Source organism: Strongylocentrotus purpuratus, unplaced genomic scaffold (genome assembly GCF_000002235.5).
Source record: "Strongylocentrotus purpuratus isolate Spur 01 unplaced genomic scaffold, Spur_5.0 spur5_scaffold_6, whole genome shotgun sequence".
Taxonomy (NCBI): Eukaryota; Metazoa; Echinodermata; class Echinoidea; order Camarodonta; family Strongylocentrotidae; genus Strongylocentrotus; species Strongylocentrotus purpuratus.
In genome coordinates, this window is record NW_022145612.1 from 51,865,287 (window position 1) to 51,880,264 (window position 14,978).

The 14,978-nt window shown below is 36.0% G+C and overlaps 2 protein-coding genes across 2 annotated transcripts; both read left to right on the forward strand.

Moving 5' to 3' along the window:
* The first annotated feature begins 187 nt into the window (after positions 1–187).
* LOC100893005 lies at positions 188–5,872 on the forward strand. The gene is made up of 5 exons (XM_003731570.3): positions 188–261; positions 1,307–1,373; positions 3,420–3,490; positions 4,322–4,396; positions 5,403–5,872. Exons 2-5 carry the CDS (start codon positions 1,307–1,309, stop codon positions 5,490–5,492), a joined length of 303 nt encoding a protein of 100 aa, XP_003731618.2. The 5' UTR covers positions 188–261; the 3' UTR covers positions 5,493–5,872.
* Positions 5,873–8,625: 2,753 nt separating this feature from the next.
* On the forward strand, positions 8,626–11,853 carry LOC105446823 (serine-aspartate repeat-containing protein I-like). Its single transcript, XM_011684122.2, has 3 exons — positions 8,626–8,658; positions 10,052–10,118; positions 10,910–11,853. Exons 1-3 carry the CDS (start codon positions 8,626–8,628, stop codon positions 11,203–11,205), a joined length of 396 nt encoding a protein of 131 aa, XP_011682424.2. The 3' UTR covers positions 11,206–11,853.
* The last annotated feature ends 3,125 nt before the right edge of the window (positions 11,854–14,978 follow it).

Sequence of the window (14,978 nt, forward strand, 5' to 3'; positions counted from 1 at the left end):
GCATTGTTATTGAAATCATCCAATACAAGCAATAATAATACGATTATGGAGTAAAGTAGAAACTTCCAAAGAGATTATTTGGTTTTCCATTTTGTATACTCTGTTGTAGTCGATCATGATTTTGCAAGAATGTCGAAAACTATATAAACGGGAGAGAATTCTCAATTAAAAATCATAACTTGATTGGAGTAATCAACTAAGAGATACATTATTATTAAACCAGTATTCTCCAGAGGAACAGTAGTACATTACAACATCAAGGTAAGTGCTGATATTCTGTGTTATCCATTTATTTCTGATAATCACGATGACGTATTTTCTTTTGCATTTCTTGTGAATTGTTTTCTTAAAGGGATCCGGTAACTTTGTCTTAGATCTAATCTAATCTAATGTCTTAGAAATAATCCTTGATTTAGCTCATGCTGCAATGATAATTATAAACCTTTAGGTTATTCAGGAACTCCTTGACTTTTACAAGCCGATCGCCTGTCTGATTATCAAGATATTAATGATTGGAATTACAAATTTTGAAAACCGTTCGCTGAACGGTTTTCATAACACTACAGTCTATTGGGGAAAACGAGTATGGTAAAACCGGTCACTCAAATATTTTTACTTTTTTGAGGCACTTCTTGATCATTTTGAAGCGCGATTTTTTTAGGGCTTCAATATTACACCATATCACAGACACTGGTAACATGTAGGACCGTGTATCTCACATTTAACATTGTTAAACGATCCCTTTAAGTGGTACACTAAGGGGGCAACAAGGTAAGCAAATCATGATGATGGACAGGGACGTCTCTATTCAAGAGGTTTGTTAAGGTGATCATGGGGGGGGGGGGGAGCTGTCAAACAATTTTAAAACAAATTAATTGTCAGAGAAGCAACATTTTCTGTTTGCCGACAAGGGTTTTCAAAAATAGATACCTAAAATATTTGATAGGCATATTTTCGAGTGGGTTTTTTTATAATCCATCCCACATTCCAACATACGTTTCATGACGTAGAACAATTTATAACGGTATGTATGCAAGGCGATCATAACTGTAGTAATTTGTTACAAAATTGCATAAAATCAGCATAGTTTGTGTAATTTGTAAAAATGACCTATTCAAGCAATAATGTCTCAATAATTAAAATTGAAATCTCTGACATCATTTCAGAGACGGGTGAATGAAAATGATAGTTTTCTTGCAGTCAGAAGGACTTTAACTTATACATTTTTTGTTAAATAGAGTTAATGATTTTCTGCTCTCCACAGATGACACTATAATTAAAATGTATACATTTTTTTAAATCCCAGATGAAGACCGCATCACTCATTGCTTTTCTTGCTGCAGTCTGCCTCCTCATGGCCACATCAACACAAGGTAAGTCTATAACTAAAATACTAATCCTATGCTTATTGCACACGAGGCGTCATTTGCCTGACGTATGACTGCGTCAGTGACCTACACTATCTTTGACGCTCCATGAGAGAGAGAGAGAGAGAGAGAGAGAGAGAGAGAGAGAGTAGAGCGTTTGTAGAATGAACGGTGCAATTAGTGAGTTAAATTAACAGAGTATGGGCCAAATGCCGACGCAAGCTTTATTAGCGCAGATAATAACGCAGTCCGCGAAATGACGCCTCTAGTCCAACGTGCATAAATGTATATGCTATGGATATGTCCCATGCACACCGTGTTTTCTTAACTTAAGCAAGCATAATGCAGATCCAAGTTAAAGGAAATTCAACCTTTTATAACAACACCCTATAAGCTGTATGAAATTAATTTTAAAAAAGTCAAAGAAACTAGCGCAAATTTGAATGTTTAGAAGATAAGATCACTATATCTGTATCTGTATGAATGTCAAATTGGCAAATTGGTCATTCGAACGCGAAGTATTTGGGCAAATTCTTTCATTTGTTTTCCAGTAAATATAATAAATATAACATAATTTTTATCCTGAAATAAAAGGGAGTGGGGTTGAGTACTTAAAGAGAAAGAACATTTTTTTTAAATGAAGTCAGAAAACAACCTTCAGCATCATGCCATCTCGATCAAAGTTAAGAACGAAGAGGACACATGCACCAGCAGCAAAATGGATTTTAGATGCAGTGCTCGTAATATGTTTGTTCTATACTAACTTTGCCCTCATAATAATTTTCCAGTTTACATATTTTTGTTTTGGTAAAACAACTAATTAAAAATCAATGATAAAATTTGTATATAGTATGGGTTGCTGAAGAGAGATCTAAGACATTATTTTATTGGCAATTACTCCGTTAGGAATAATGAATATATACATGCATATTTCTCAAAAAAATTGTAATTATAATGATGATAAAGATGATACAGTGAAATTTCATTTTTGCGTGTATTCTAAAGATTATTGAAATGTGCCTAATAATATGAGATTGAATCGTTTAATGAATAACATGATTTTACAGCATATCATTCTTAACTTTACAGTAAAGCTTTACATAGGAATTGATAAAAAAAATATCTTACAGGTACATTGTTAATCAAACCATATTTACAAGTAAATTGTTGTTAATTTTGACATAAATCAATCTAAACCTGCATAAAATTCCTTTTTTTGGCAATTTTAATGCCTTTTGATGTATCAAAAATAATTATGTTTGCTTCTTTTGTGTTAATTTTGACATGAATCAATCTAAATATGCCTTAAATTCATTTCCGGAAATTTTAAAGTTTTTTTTTTTATGTATCCAAAAAAATGTTTGCTTCTTTTGTTTTTCTTTGTTATGCAAGATACCCGTAAAGTACAATGACATAAACAAGACCATATTTCAAATTCTATTGTTCCGTTTTTTACTTTCTTTATAATTGTATGCATTTAACATTTAAAGGTAAAGACCAGTTATGGTCAAGCGATTGCATTGTGAAAGAAACGTTGTGGAATCGATCAGAAAAGGTTGATCATCTAGCATCTAGCATCTGCAAGGTTCTGGAATCATCAAAATGATAAGAAATTTGGCCCATTCTTCGTAAAGTTACAAGCACTATACACAGAAAGATGTATATGGGACTACCCTATATCTCTCACAAACCATGAGAGAAACAAATTTACCAAATATATGAATTAGTAGGCGGTTTCCCGGCAAATTTTTTATCATCATGTATTAGTCAAAACATATTCTTTCACATGATTGGTAATGAGAGCTTCCATTTCATTTTTTGAAATTGGGGCGTTTCCAATACTGGTCTTTACCTTTAACTTTTCAAAAGGTTGTAAGTTACATTAATTTCGATAATCATTTTTAAATCTGCCAGCAAAATGACAAATGTAATTTTAAAACATGATACAAATTCTTTCTTTTTATTTTGATTTCCATTAAAGACCGATTTTTTGCGTCATGATTTGTATAAAATAGTTCCCAAAATGTTATGTTTTTCTTTGATATTTCTCAGGTCGAGCTGTAGTCCGAGGTGAAGGAGGGGAGGCTCTAGATAGAGCAAAGAGGCAGACATCTACAAGCGTGGTAAGTTCTCAGAAAAATTGTAGTGATGATTTTAAACTTATTACTATGACTACAGAAATCTTCATTTGTTTGCAGTTTATCAGACATTATATTGTGCCTTGAGCGTGCACCTCATATAGATCGAATTTTTTAAAAAATTACAGAGAGGGTTTTCATGTGCTGGGACGGATCAAGGATTTGGTAAAGAGTGCGCACAGTATCCCTAACATTTGCTGACAAGCACAACAAAGGTCATCATTTTTTTCGGGGCCTTTTTACAACAGAATTTTGTGACAAAGAGAAAATGGTATGCCATCCGCTCTAAATCCGTAGGTGGTTATGTTTATATATTAGGTGCCTTAATTGATGCAGTAAAATTAGTGTGAAAACGCAATTTGAAATGATTTCAAGATAATTATGTAAGATATTTAAACTGAAGCACTGCTTAACGTTGCTTGACCGTGGATGGAGAGGGTGGGTCGTGGTGGTGGTGGTGGGGGGGGGGGGGGGGGGGGGGTGGTTGGAGCGTGGATTGTCAGCCGCGTCTATACCCCCGAACACATTATACAATATTTTTACTTATTTTTTTTCTTCTCAGTTGATAATAATTACTTTATGTTTTGTTTTTAAATAAAAGCGAACGCTAGCTTAAATGATTCAAAGTTAATCAAAATTCATTATGAGTAACACGATTTGCAACTACAATTATTATAGAATATGTTTTGGTTATAATTTGTTATACCTTTTGAACTAAAATGTCTCTACTCCGATATTTGAAAAAAAACTTCTGTAATCTAACATCTAAAGACGTAACCGAAATGACCATGTTTCTTGATTGTTTCATTTTAACAGGAGAGTACGAGTGACGAAAGTACGAGTGACGAAAGTACGAGTGACGAAACTACGACTTCGACGACTAATGACTCGGTAAGCTGATATTCTTTGATTTCGTCCAGCACCTTTAATTTAAGTTTAAAGGGGTTAGAGAAGGGGACAAATATTTCATAAATGCATATTGCGAAGGAAACAAATATTCAAATTAATATTTCATATTGTTGACACCGCTACAGCCTATAATAACGGGCCTGGATTAATATTAAATACAAAAATGCCATTATGATGTAATGTCTCTATGCGTTTCCAAATAACTTTGTACTGTTATTATTATTATCCCGGCTTAAAGGTAATAAAACGTTTTGGTATGGGGTCATGAATTTGGTTCAAATGAACATATTGGAAGCATATTATGCGATCCTACAATATTCAGTGATCGTTGTCGCGGTTGAAATCGAGTCTAAAGTTATTAAATTGTAAATAATACACTCTTTATGTTGTATAGGTCAAGATATTAATTAAGCTTATAAAAAAATGTTTATTGACTAAAATCGACCAATTAGCTACCATTGTACGGCCGTAGGCGCTATTTGAATTTTATCAAAATTTACCGGGAGCACCGTTAAATTGACTAATACTGGGTCGAGTGTGGCAAATGTAGATGAATGTCTTGCCGCGGCGGGATTCAAACCCCGTACCATGTGCATGGTTCACAGTCCAGAGTCTTATCCACTAGACCCCAACACCTTACAATGTCGGTCTCGTGGTTACATCATTTTAGAATAACAGCTTTTGAAATAAATGTCATGTAATCGCATACATGTAAAACCATCTCACAATATACTAACTAATCAATGCAGGCTTATTGACCTATGCATTCGCGTATTATGATAACGATAAACTGGGAAATGCATGTTTATTTATTCATTAATGCTTTTACTAGTTTATCTATTTATTCATTTTTTATTCATTCATTTATCGATAGATCGATTTCTTTGTTTATAATTTATTTAATCATTTATTCATTCATCTATTTAATACACGAAATTAATTTAGATGAAGTAAAGATGATATCTTGTTTACGGTTGTCATTGATTAGGATTCAAGTGAAGAGAGTGAATCCGCCGAGACTACCACTGCAGCTGCAACAACGGCTGCTGTTACAACGGTTGCTGCAACAACAGTATAGGACATCAATAGAATAATAACCCACCAACACCCCGGGCAACGACTAAACAACGTCCTGTATTAATCTTGTAGTTTTTCAGGCAACTGTGATAATTATCATATTCGGTCAGCGAGATGCTTATATTGTTGTTATCCCCATTAAACTTTCATGTATTGTTTTGCCTGATACATTTCTATGACGAAATGATATATCAAAACGTTAAAGAAAAATTAAGTTCCACGATAACAGCTGAAATGCATGATGTACCTTCAATTACAAGTTTTGTTAAAGGGAGACATTTCGCCTGCTCACTACATTCTATGTAGGCCAATGTTCCCCTAAAATAAAAATAAAAGCTGTTTTTAGGAAGACATTAATTTGGATCATTAAATGCCACAGTAGCAACGTTTTTTTTAGCTTTTTTGTTTGTTTGTTTTCAATAAACATAAATTATTGAAATTTGTTTGTATTCATTTGATTCAATGAAAAATAATAAATATATCAACTAAATGTTAAGTTAATCCATGATTGTTCGTTTGTCTGTTTTTTAAAACTCTTTTGCATTCCCATTGAGAGTAGAACTCTGTTGTGAACTTAACAATGGTTACACATTGAGTACCCATGTTTAAAATAATTGCAGATATAGTCTACCGCCATGATTGAAATACACTGCATTCACTCTTTCCGTATTGAAACTGAAATTACGTTTAAAAAAACGAAGCAAATGTCAGATCATCTAAAACATAATCTCCCCTCCCTTTGTATGTCTGTCTCCCCCTCTCTTTATCTCTATCTCTCTGTCTCTCAGTGCCTCTCTGATGTCTATCTGTCCGTGTGTGTGTGTGTCTCTCTCTTTCCATCATTTCTCCCTCTTCCCTTTTCTCTCTTAATTCTTCCTTAGTGTGAAAGTGGGAGTTGATCGAGGCACCATGACCCCCATCCTCCCTTTCTCCCTTTCTGTGATGTTCTGCACCTTCTTTCACAAAAGCACTAGTATGATTGGTGTGTATGGAGAAAGAACCTTTAAAATGTTGAAGTGGAAAGCTACTGCCGTGTGGTCAGTATAACCTACAAAATGTGTGCTAGTGGTGAACCAAAAAGGTTTTCAACAGTAATGTTGTGACCACAATTAATGGTAATATTCAGAGATGGAGAGTGACAAATGGAGAGCAGGCATGGAATAGGTAAGGGAGAAGGGAGAGAGAGTGAACAGAAGAGAGCGAGAGAGAGAGAGAGAGAGAGAGAGAGAGAGAGAGAGAGAGAGAAAAGAGAGAGAGAGAGAGAGAGATAGAGATAGAGAGGCAGATATATAGAGAAAAGGGAGAGATAGAGAAATAGAGAGAGATATATACAATTATATAGAGTGAGTGACAGAGAAGAGCAGAGGGAGAGGAGAGAGAGAGGGGGAGGGGAGGGACGGTAAAGAGAGAGAGAGAGAGAGAGAGAGAGGGGGGGAGAGGGGTATAGAGGAGGGGGACAGGGGAGTGGAGTGGCCATGGACCCTCCTAGTAGGTCCACGAATAGACACAGACAACATAAAAGGAGATTTAAGAATGTCAGTCACAAAACCAAGATGAAGGAGGGGAGAGAAAAAATAGACAGAGAAAGAGAGGAGGGAAGAGAGACAAAGAGGAAAAGGAGAAAGGCAAAGAGATGAAAATCGACAGGAAAGCAAAGAGGAAAGAGAGAAAACTAGTGGGGAAGAAAGGGAGGGGGTCATTGTTTAAAAACACATGATACGACACCACCCCATCTTCTTATTCGATGGCCTTGTTCTCTAACAATTCTCATCCAAATCGTAAGTTTGGTGCCTCCCACATCCCCCTTCCCCGGTTACCCCAGCTCCCGAAAAGGGCATACATTCGTTAATAAGGCGAAACAAAATTGATCTATCGTGCCAACCATATGTTAATTGCATAATAAATGGATGTCAACAGTAATCGACCGTTACAAAACTGAAAGTACATCTCCATAGCAACGTATGATGTCGGCTGTTGGGGTCGTGCATACATCGACATGTATTGATCAAACAACATGTGAAAATTTGGTTCGACACATCACGAAAACTCATCGAAAGTTGAATGAGATCATCACATCTGTCCCATGTATGGTAATTTTTGTTTGCGGTTGACATTACAAGGTCACTTTAAATTGGTTAAGTTGATTAACAGATTTTCGAATAGCAAAGGAAGTTACTAGATATTGTTGACAATGTAACCGTCGACGACGAGTCTAAAATTTTTAACAAAAAACAAAAAACAAAAAACAAAAAACAAAAAACAAAACAAAAACAAACAAAAAAAATACAAAAAACAAAACAAAGTAACAATGATTAGTTATCAGTTCAGCCCATAACTTGTAAATACATAAACCATTTGGTCCACGGGCGGACATATTATTGCTCTTATAACATGGAGGGGACAAATTGTTGTACATGTAGGTCCTGCTCCAGATTTCTCTGACAAGCAATAAAACAAATCAAAAACAAAACGAGAAAAGTCACATACAAATAAATAAATAAACAGATAGTATAAAATCAAAAAAGAAACTAAACAATAAGACTTCATACCATACAACTCAAATAATTGTTTCAAAAATGAAGAAAAGAATACAAGTGATCTGAATATTACCCACTGAAACACATTACGAATTGTGGCATGTTTTGTTCAAAAATAACTTAACTGCTGTTTTTTCAAAATAAGCAAAATATACAACTTTTAAAAAGCAAAATGGTGCCAAATTTTTGTTTTTTAACTCCGATTTTATTGTATGTATTCAATACATTTCTTTAAACTTTATTATCAAGCTCGGTACAAGGATATTGATATCGAGTCACATTGATGCTCTCCTTCAAAGTTCAATGCCAGTCTGGTCAAGGCTAGAAAACTACTATTTTTTTAATGTTTGTTCTTTTATCTACTGACTGTTCTTTGTTTTTTAAGGGACATGTACACCTCCTTAAAGGTGTAAATAAAGGAATGAGAGAGAAGAAGAAGGAGAAGAAGAAAAGGAAAAAAGGAAAAGAAAAAGAACGAAAGAGAAGAAGAAGAACAACAAAAACAACAACAACAACAAGACGAAGAACAAGAACAAGAAAAGGAAGAACAAGAAGAAGAGGAGGAGGAAAGGGAGGAGGAGGAGGAACAGGAACAGGATGAAGGAGAAGAAGAGGAAGAGGAAGAAGAAGGTGGGGGCACTACACATCGGATAAACCTAATTTGGCATAAATTAAGACGAGAAGAGAGAGAGAGAGAGAGAGAGAGAGAGAGAGAGAGAGAGAGAGATTTAATTAGAACATGATCCCTCATTGTACCATATTTAAAATTACATCGTTTTTGTTTTGAGTCAGCTTTAAAATACATTTTACGTTTGTTTTGTTTTTTGGTCGTTAGAGAATTTTTAGGACTTGTGCCCTCCTCCCTGTATTATGTACCCGTCTCTAAATCCCCTTGTCATGCTATCCTTTGAATTCAGAAAATAAAACTTATATCGGGGTACATGTACTATCATCACAATGATTAATTTAATTTGCACTTGTAAATTTGACTGAAAATAAATAAGAGTTGTGTTTGATCATGATTGTGAACTCTGACCAGTCCTTGAGGACATGTAGACTAGTCATATCTGGTTTCCGGTGTTTTTTCACCTCTGTTGTTTTCTGTCACGTTGTATCTCAATAATAAAAAATAAAAAACATGGCCCCGCCCACATCAACCTGCTGCTCATAAATAGAGGAAGATTCCCCAGCCCTGATCACTAATTTCTCGTTTCTAGTACTTCGTCAATATTCTATCTTCCAGCTTCTCCCACAAGATAAAGTAAGTTGAATATCGGATTTATTATCAGCACTTTTTAATCAACAAATTGATTGTGTCAGTCGACCCTTACTGTTGGAAGACAATATTGAATGTGCAGATTATTGGCTGAGGTTTGGTAGAGGAATACTATGAATAACTTTGAATTTTACTGACTTATTATTTCCTTTATTTTTTTTAATGATTTCGGATGATTTATTTGCAGACGGAAAAGTAGCAAATTTGATCGGCTGTTTTGACCGAAATCTTGGTCTTTTATTGTTCCTCTATTATTAAAGACCCATTTTTAAAGCTTTTTCTGTCCTATGTGTGATTATTCATTTGCTTCATTGTGAGTGCAGTGAAAAACCGGTGTAAAAATTCTCTTGTTTATAGTGATTACTGTATCATTTCATGATAACTGTGATTCATTCGATGATAGCCAACTTATCATTTTAGGGTAAAGCATGTTTGCATTAGATTCGAGAGCAAATATACTGTTCAGACGGGTATATAGAGAATTGCAGCTCGGCTTGATTTGTTATTTTGGTTAAAGATTTTAATCCTGATTTTATTCATTTCGTTACAAGGAACACACAAATCGAATAGTACTCCACCATGTACACTAACACCACACTACTCTGAAAATGTTTCTTTTTCATTTTCAAAAACATATAATGTCAATAAAGCATGTGTTGGAAAAAAATGTTGAAATCATTCAATCGTATGTTTGATCGTTCGGAATGACTCCATTTAACAAAATTAATAACCATTTTCTTTATGCAGATGAAGTTCTCACTCTTGCTCCTCCTCTGCATGTTTGCCTGCACAGCATGGATGCAGACGGCATACGGTGAGTACCTGTCATAATCATCTCATCAGACATTAAATTTCAATACATTCAGTACATTGACATACATAGGACAAAGACTGACAAAACAGGGGGGGGTGAGGGGAATAGACAACCATGGGCTCTCCGGGCCTGCACTTCTTTTAAAATAGAGACTCAAGAGTTAGGGACATCAGAAGAATTTCCATTCAATTTTTTTGTTGGCGCATTTTAATTTTTTGGGCCTTGTCAGCAAATTAGCGTAAAATAACATTGATGACCTCTCTTTTGTTTTGTTTTGGTAAGATATTAAAACCTCTGTCGATAAATTTGGTTGGACTCATCTTTTTTTATTCAAAATGGCCTAGCGAAATTTCTCAATTGATAACAATTTGTGACAATGAGACAATCATATCGTTACTTATAAGGAAAGTTTTCTCTGTGAGAAGATCCTGCCATACGGGTTCATTATCACTGATTTAGGTCAATTTAAAACGGAATGTCATCAATAGCCCTACTACAGAAAAAATGATAACATAATGAACGTGTAAACATTGCGTTGACTTACTGTCGAATGTGTGAATATGCCAACTGTAGGTAATAACGCAATCGGGAATTACGCCCTTTTTTTTTAATCAAAAGGCAACCATGCTTAAAGTTTTAAGACAATTGTGGTTTCTGCATGATTATCTTTCGTTTTCTTGCTTCCCATTTGTTACTACAATTTCGTAGATTGTCATTGTGACTGACTATACTACATTTTGTATTTGTAAAGCCAAGAATTAAGCGCTACTTAACTTTGTTCGCACTTCTAGCCGACGGTGACGGTGACGGCGATGGCGACGGTGACGGCGATGGCGACGGTGACGGCGATGGCGACGGAGGAGATGTAGCAGAACTGAACGCCGACGCTGACGCCGATGCTGACGCCGATGCTGACGCCGATGCTGACGCCGATGCTGATGCCGACGCTGACGCCGATGCTGCAACCGATGTAGCAGAACTGAACGCCGACGCTGACGCCGATGCTGACACCGATGCTGACGCCGATGTTGACGCCGATGCTGACACCGATGCTGATGCCGACGCAGACGCTGCTGACAGGAGATGATCAGACAATAACGATCCAGTGAGGGACAGAGAGAGCTAGAGAGAGAGAGACACACACACACAGAGGTGTTAAATTGTTATTCAGATGCATACAAAAAAGTAATCATTTTACTGGAATATCTTTCTCTAATTCAAATAAATATGATCAAGGGGATTAGATGCTTTAAACCACATGTGCACATGTATACTAAGAGACGGAAACTTACAATTTCTCACATAATTATGAGGCTTCTAAGTGTACATGCTTTGCTGAGGAACAGGTCTCAGCTGATGACAGGCTGTTAACCCTGTTATCCGTGTATTATAAATCCTGTATAGAAACCGTATCTCTCGTTTGGAAGTATTATCACTGCCTTTGTATATTCTAAATTGTACACTGTCTTTTAAAAGACAACTTGAGTCTTTAGTTTGATATCACTTATGTTCATGGAGGTGGGTTTATTTCAAGAGAAGTGGAAAAGCCAAGGTGACTCTTTAATTTTGTTGTAGGCCTACCACTGCATGAAATATGATGTGTATGTGAAAACAGCAATACACATCTGAAGAAATTCAGGGTTAAGGTACATTTTTGTTAACATCCTCAGTTTTGTAAATTTTCGTTTTCTTTGATTTTAATTGAAATAAATCACGTCTTTGTATTAACAACCAACATCTTTGTGGTAGTATCTTTATCATACTTTTTGTATTTGTGCAGTTTGTGATGAATTGTATTATGGAAACGCATGCATGATATAACTGACATAACAAGTGTTTATTAGTTGTTGGAAAAAATGATTGTGTAATCTGTTTATCTACACCAAGATTTATACTTTTTTTCAGAGAAATGTTAATGACAACTTAGTACAGTTTTTAAAAAAATAGTCAGGATAGAAATTTAGAGACAAAGAGGGAGATAAAGACGAAGAGAGAGAGAGAGAGAGAGAGAGAGCAGTGTTATGAGCTGGGTAGGGCAAGGACACAAAAAAATCACCAGGGGGGGAAAAAGTAAAAAGTGTGATGGCGATCTCTCAGAAAGAGTGTTAAGCCTTCGAATATCTCCATTAAAATTACTTTTAAAAAAATAAAAAATTCTCCTCTTTTATGTAAAGAAGGAGTGGAAAAGGGGAAATGAAAATCGCAAGAAAATAATGTCGCTAGTGGTTGCGATTTTGGACATGGGGAAGATAAAGTTCGAAAATATGTATGTCCATGGTAAGGGTGACCGTGAATGTGTTTTGTTCGTGGGTGTGGTATGTATGTGTGTGTGTGTGTGTGTGCCACTCTCTCTCTCTCTCTCTGTGCATGTGTGTGTGTAGTGTGTGTGTTAGTTTAATATAGAGATATAGAGAGAGGGAGAGATGGGAGAGGAGGGAGGGCAAGAGAAAGTGCGGGAGTCCGTATGGCAGACGCGGATCCATGGGCCGATTCTAGCGCCCCCCCCCCAAAATGTATATATATTAGTGGTCCTCCTCTCCAGCACCCCCCCCCCTGCTTATTCACCGGCTTGATGAATCGTTGCTAAATATTTTCTCACGAATTGCCCCCCCCCCCCCCCCCCCCCCCCCCCCCCCCCCCCCCCCGCCTTACTCTTCAAGCGCGAAACGGTGCTGGGGCGGCACTTTACCGTTTTCAAATTGATAATAACCGTTACTTTGAAGGTTTCCATGCGGGAAATGTTGATAACCTTGTCCGATCTATCCTTCACTTTAACATGCAATTATACACATTTAAACAATATCTAAAATTAATGAAAGTCTACTTTCTGTGATGAATTTTTGATTAAAGTGGTGCGAAACTGATAAATAGTCTTTATTTCTGAAATTGGTGCCGTGACAGCAAAAAAGGTTGAAAAACGCTGTGATAGAGAGAGAAAGAGAGAGAAAGAGAGAGAGAGAGAGAAAGAGAGAGAGAGAGAGAGAGAGAGAGAGAGAGAGAGAGAGAGATGGGCCGATCGGCCGAGAAAGGCGGTAAAACAATGTGAGAAGCGAAACAGCTCGAATTATCGACTCTTTTAAGAGCAACTGAAACGCGTTCTCCGCATTATCTGACGCAACCCGTTGAGGCTCTTCATCTAATCAATACAAATCATATTATATCAAGGTTGAAACCGAGAAAAATAAGTTCAATATCGAAGAAAGAAAAAGGTGAAGAATGTCTTATTTGGTCTTGGGTTCTATTAATCAAGATTTTAATAAGTGCGTTTTGTGATGAAGGAAACGCCTCACTAAAAAAAGAATTTGACACCCACAAGCGCGCTATCTAACTATTCGTCAATCGTTTACTTTATCGACGAGGTTTAAAAATTGTCTGATCACAGAGCGATAAACTCTTGCATCATTTTCAACGCCACGTAAGGGAGAAAATAAGAAGGGGTAAGTACAGCAATTAGCCATCTGATATTTTCTTTGTTCATTAGTAAGTATGATCAATTATTTACAACGTATAGGATGCTTGGTGAGCAGCATTCAGGTAGGCCTATAGATGCCTTCACACACCAAATGGTTTGTCACATCAAGGTACTGAGGTGCAAGAAAATTATGCTTCAAAGCTAAATCAAGGCTTAAATGTTGAATACTTTGAAAAATGAGGAAACATGTTTTGAATCGGGAGTGAATTGATTTAGAATTATTTGAAGTTTATTTTATTTTTCTTCAAACAGAGGTTTTAGATAATTACATCCATCAGGGCCCCGTGTTACACCCACAAATGTAATAACGCCCACAAAATGTAATAACGCCCACAAATGTAATAACACTTTACCCACAAATGTAATAACACCCACAAATGTAATAACACTTTACCCACAAATGTAATAACACCCACAAATGTAATAACACTTTACCCACAAATGTAATAATTTCACCCACAAAATATGTAATAACCACTTTACCTACAAATGTAATAATTTTGAATAACCCACAAATGTAAAAATGACATTACCCACAAATGTAATACATTTGAAGGGATATTTTGTCGAATTTGTTCAAAACTAAAACCCTGTAATAAAGCATGGGTATAGCGCGCAGTCTTTACTCCAGACCCGGTTATTTCAAAAATTAAAAAAATCTTCAAAACTAAGACCCCATAATCCTTTTCCTGTAGAATAACATGAGAATCGAGCGTAGTCTTTTCTCCAGACCCGGTTATTCAAAAGTTAAAAAAAAAAAAAAAAAAAAAACTTTTAAACTAAGACCCCTCCATCTTCCAAATTAAGACCCGGTAATAAAGCATGGGATTAGAGCATAGTCTTTAATTCAGACTCGGTTATTTATAAAAAAAAATCTTCCTAACTAAGACCTCACCATCTCATTCCTGTGGAATAACATGGGTATAGAGCGTAGTCTTTCCTCCAGACCCGGTTATTTCAAAATAAATAGTAATTTAAACAAATCTTCGAAACTAAGACCCACCATCTTATTCCTCTTTTTTTTCATTTAAAAATAAATTACATTATTCCATATGTGGATAAAACACGTCACAAATAAATGATTGGTCGGCGGTTAGACGAACTGACGAATCAGTCAAAATGGTCCACATATTATATAACACACAGAGGAGGGACCGATTCGATGGTTCGTTGACCGTCGACGATTTTTTTTCCCTTTCTCTCCCTCTCCATTAATGTTAAAAACTTTCCTTTACAATTCACTGCTCTTGTTATTTTCTAACTCACGTTCGTCCCTATTCTCCTTTCATTTCCCTTCGTTCTCTCTTTGTAGTATCCCTTCCATTTATCTTTCCTCCTTTCACTCCATCGGTCTGTTTTTACCCGTTTCTATCCTCTCCATTCTCTCG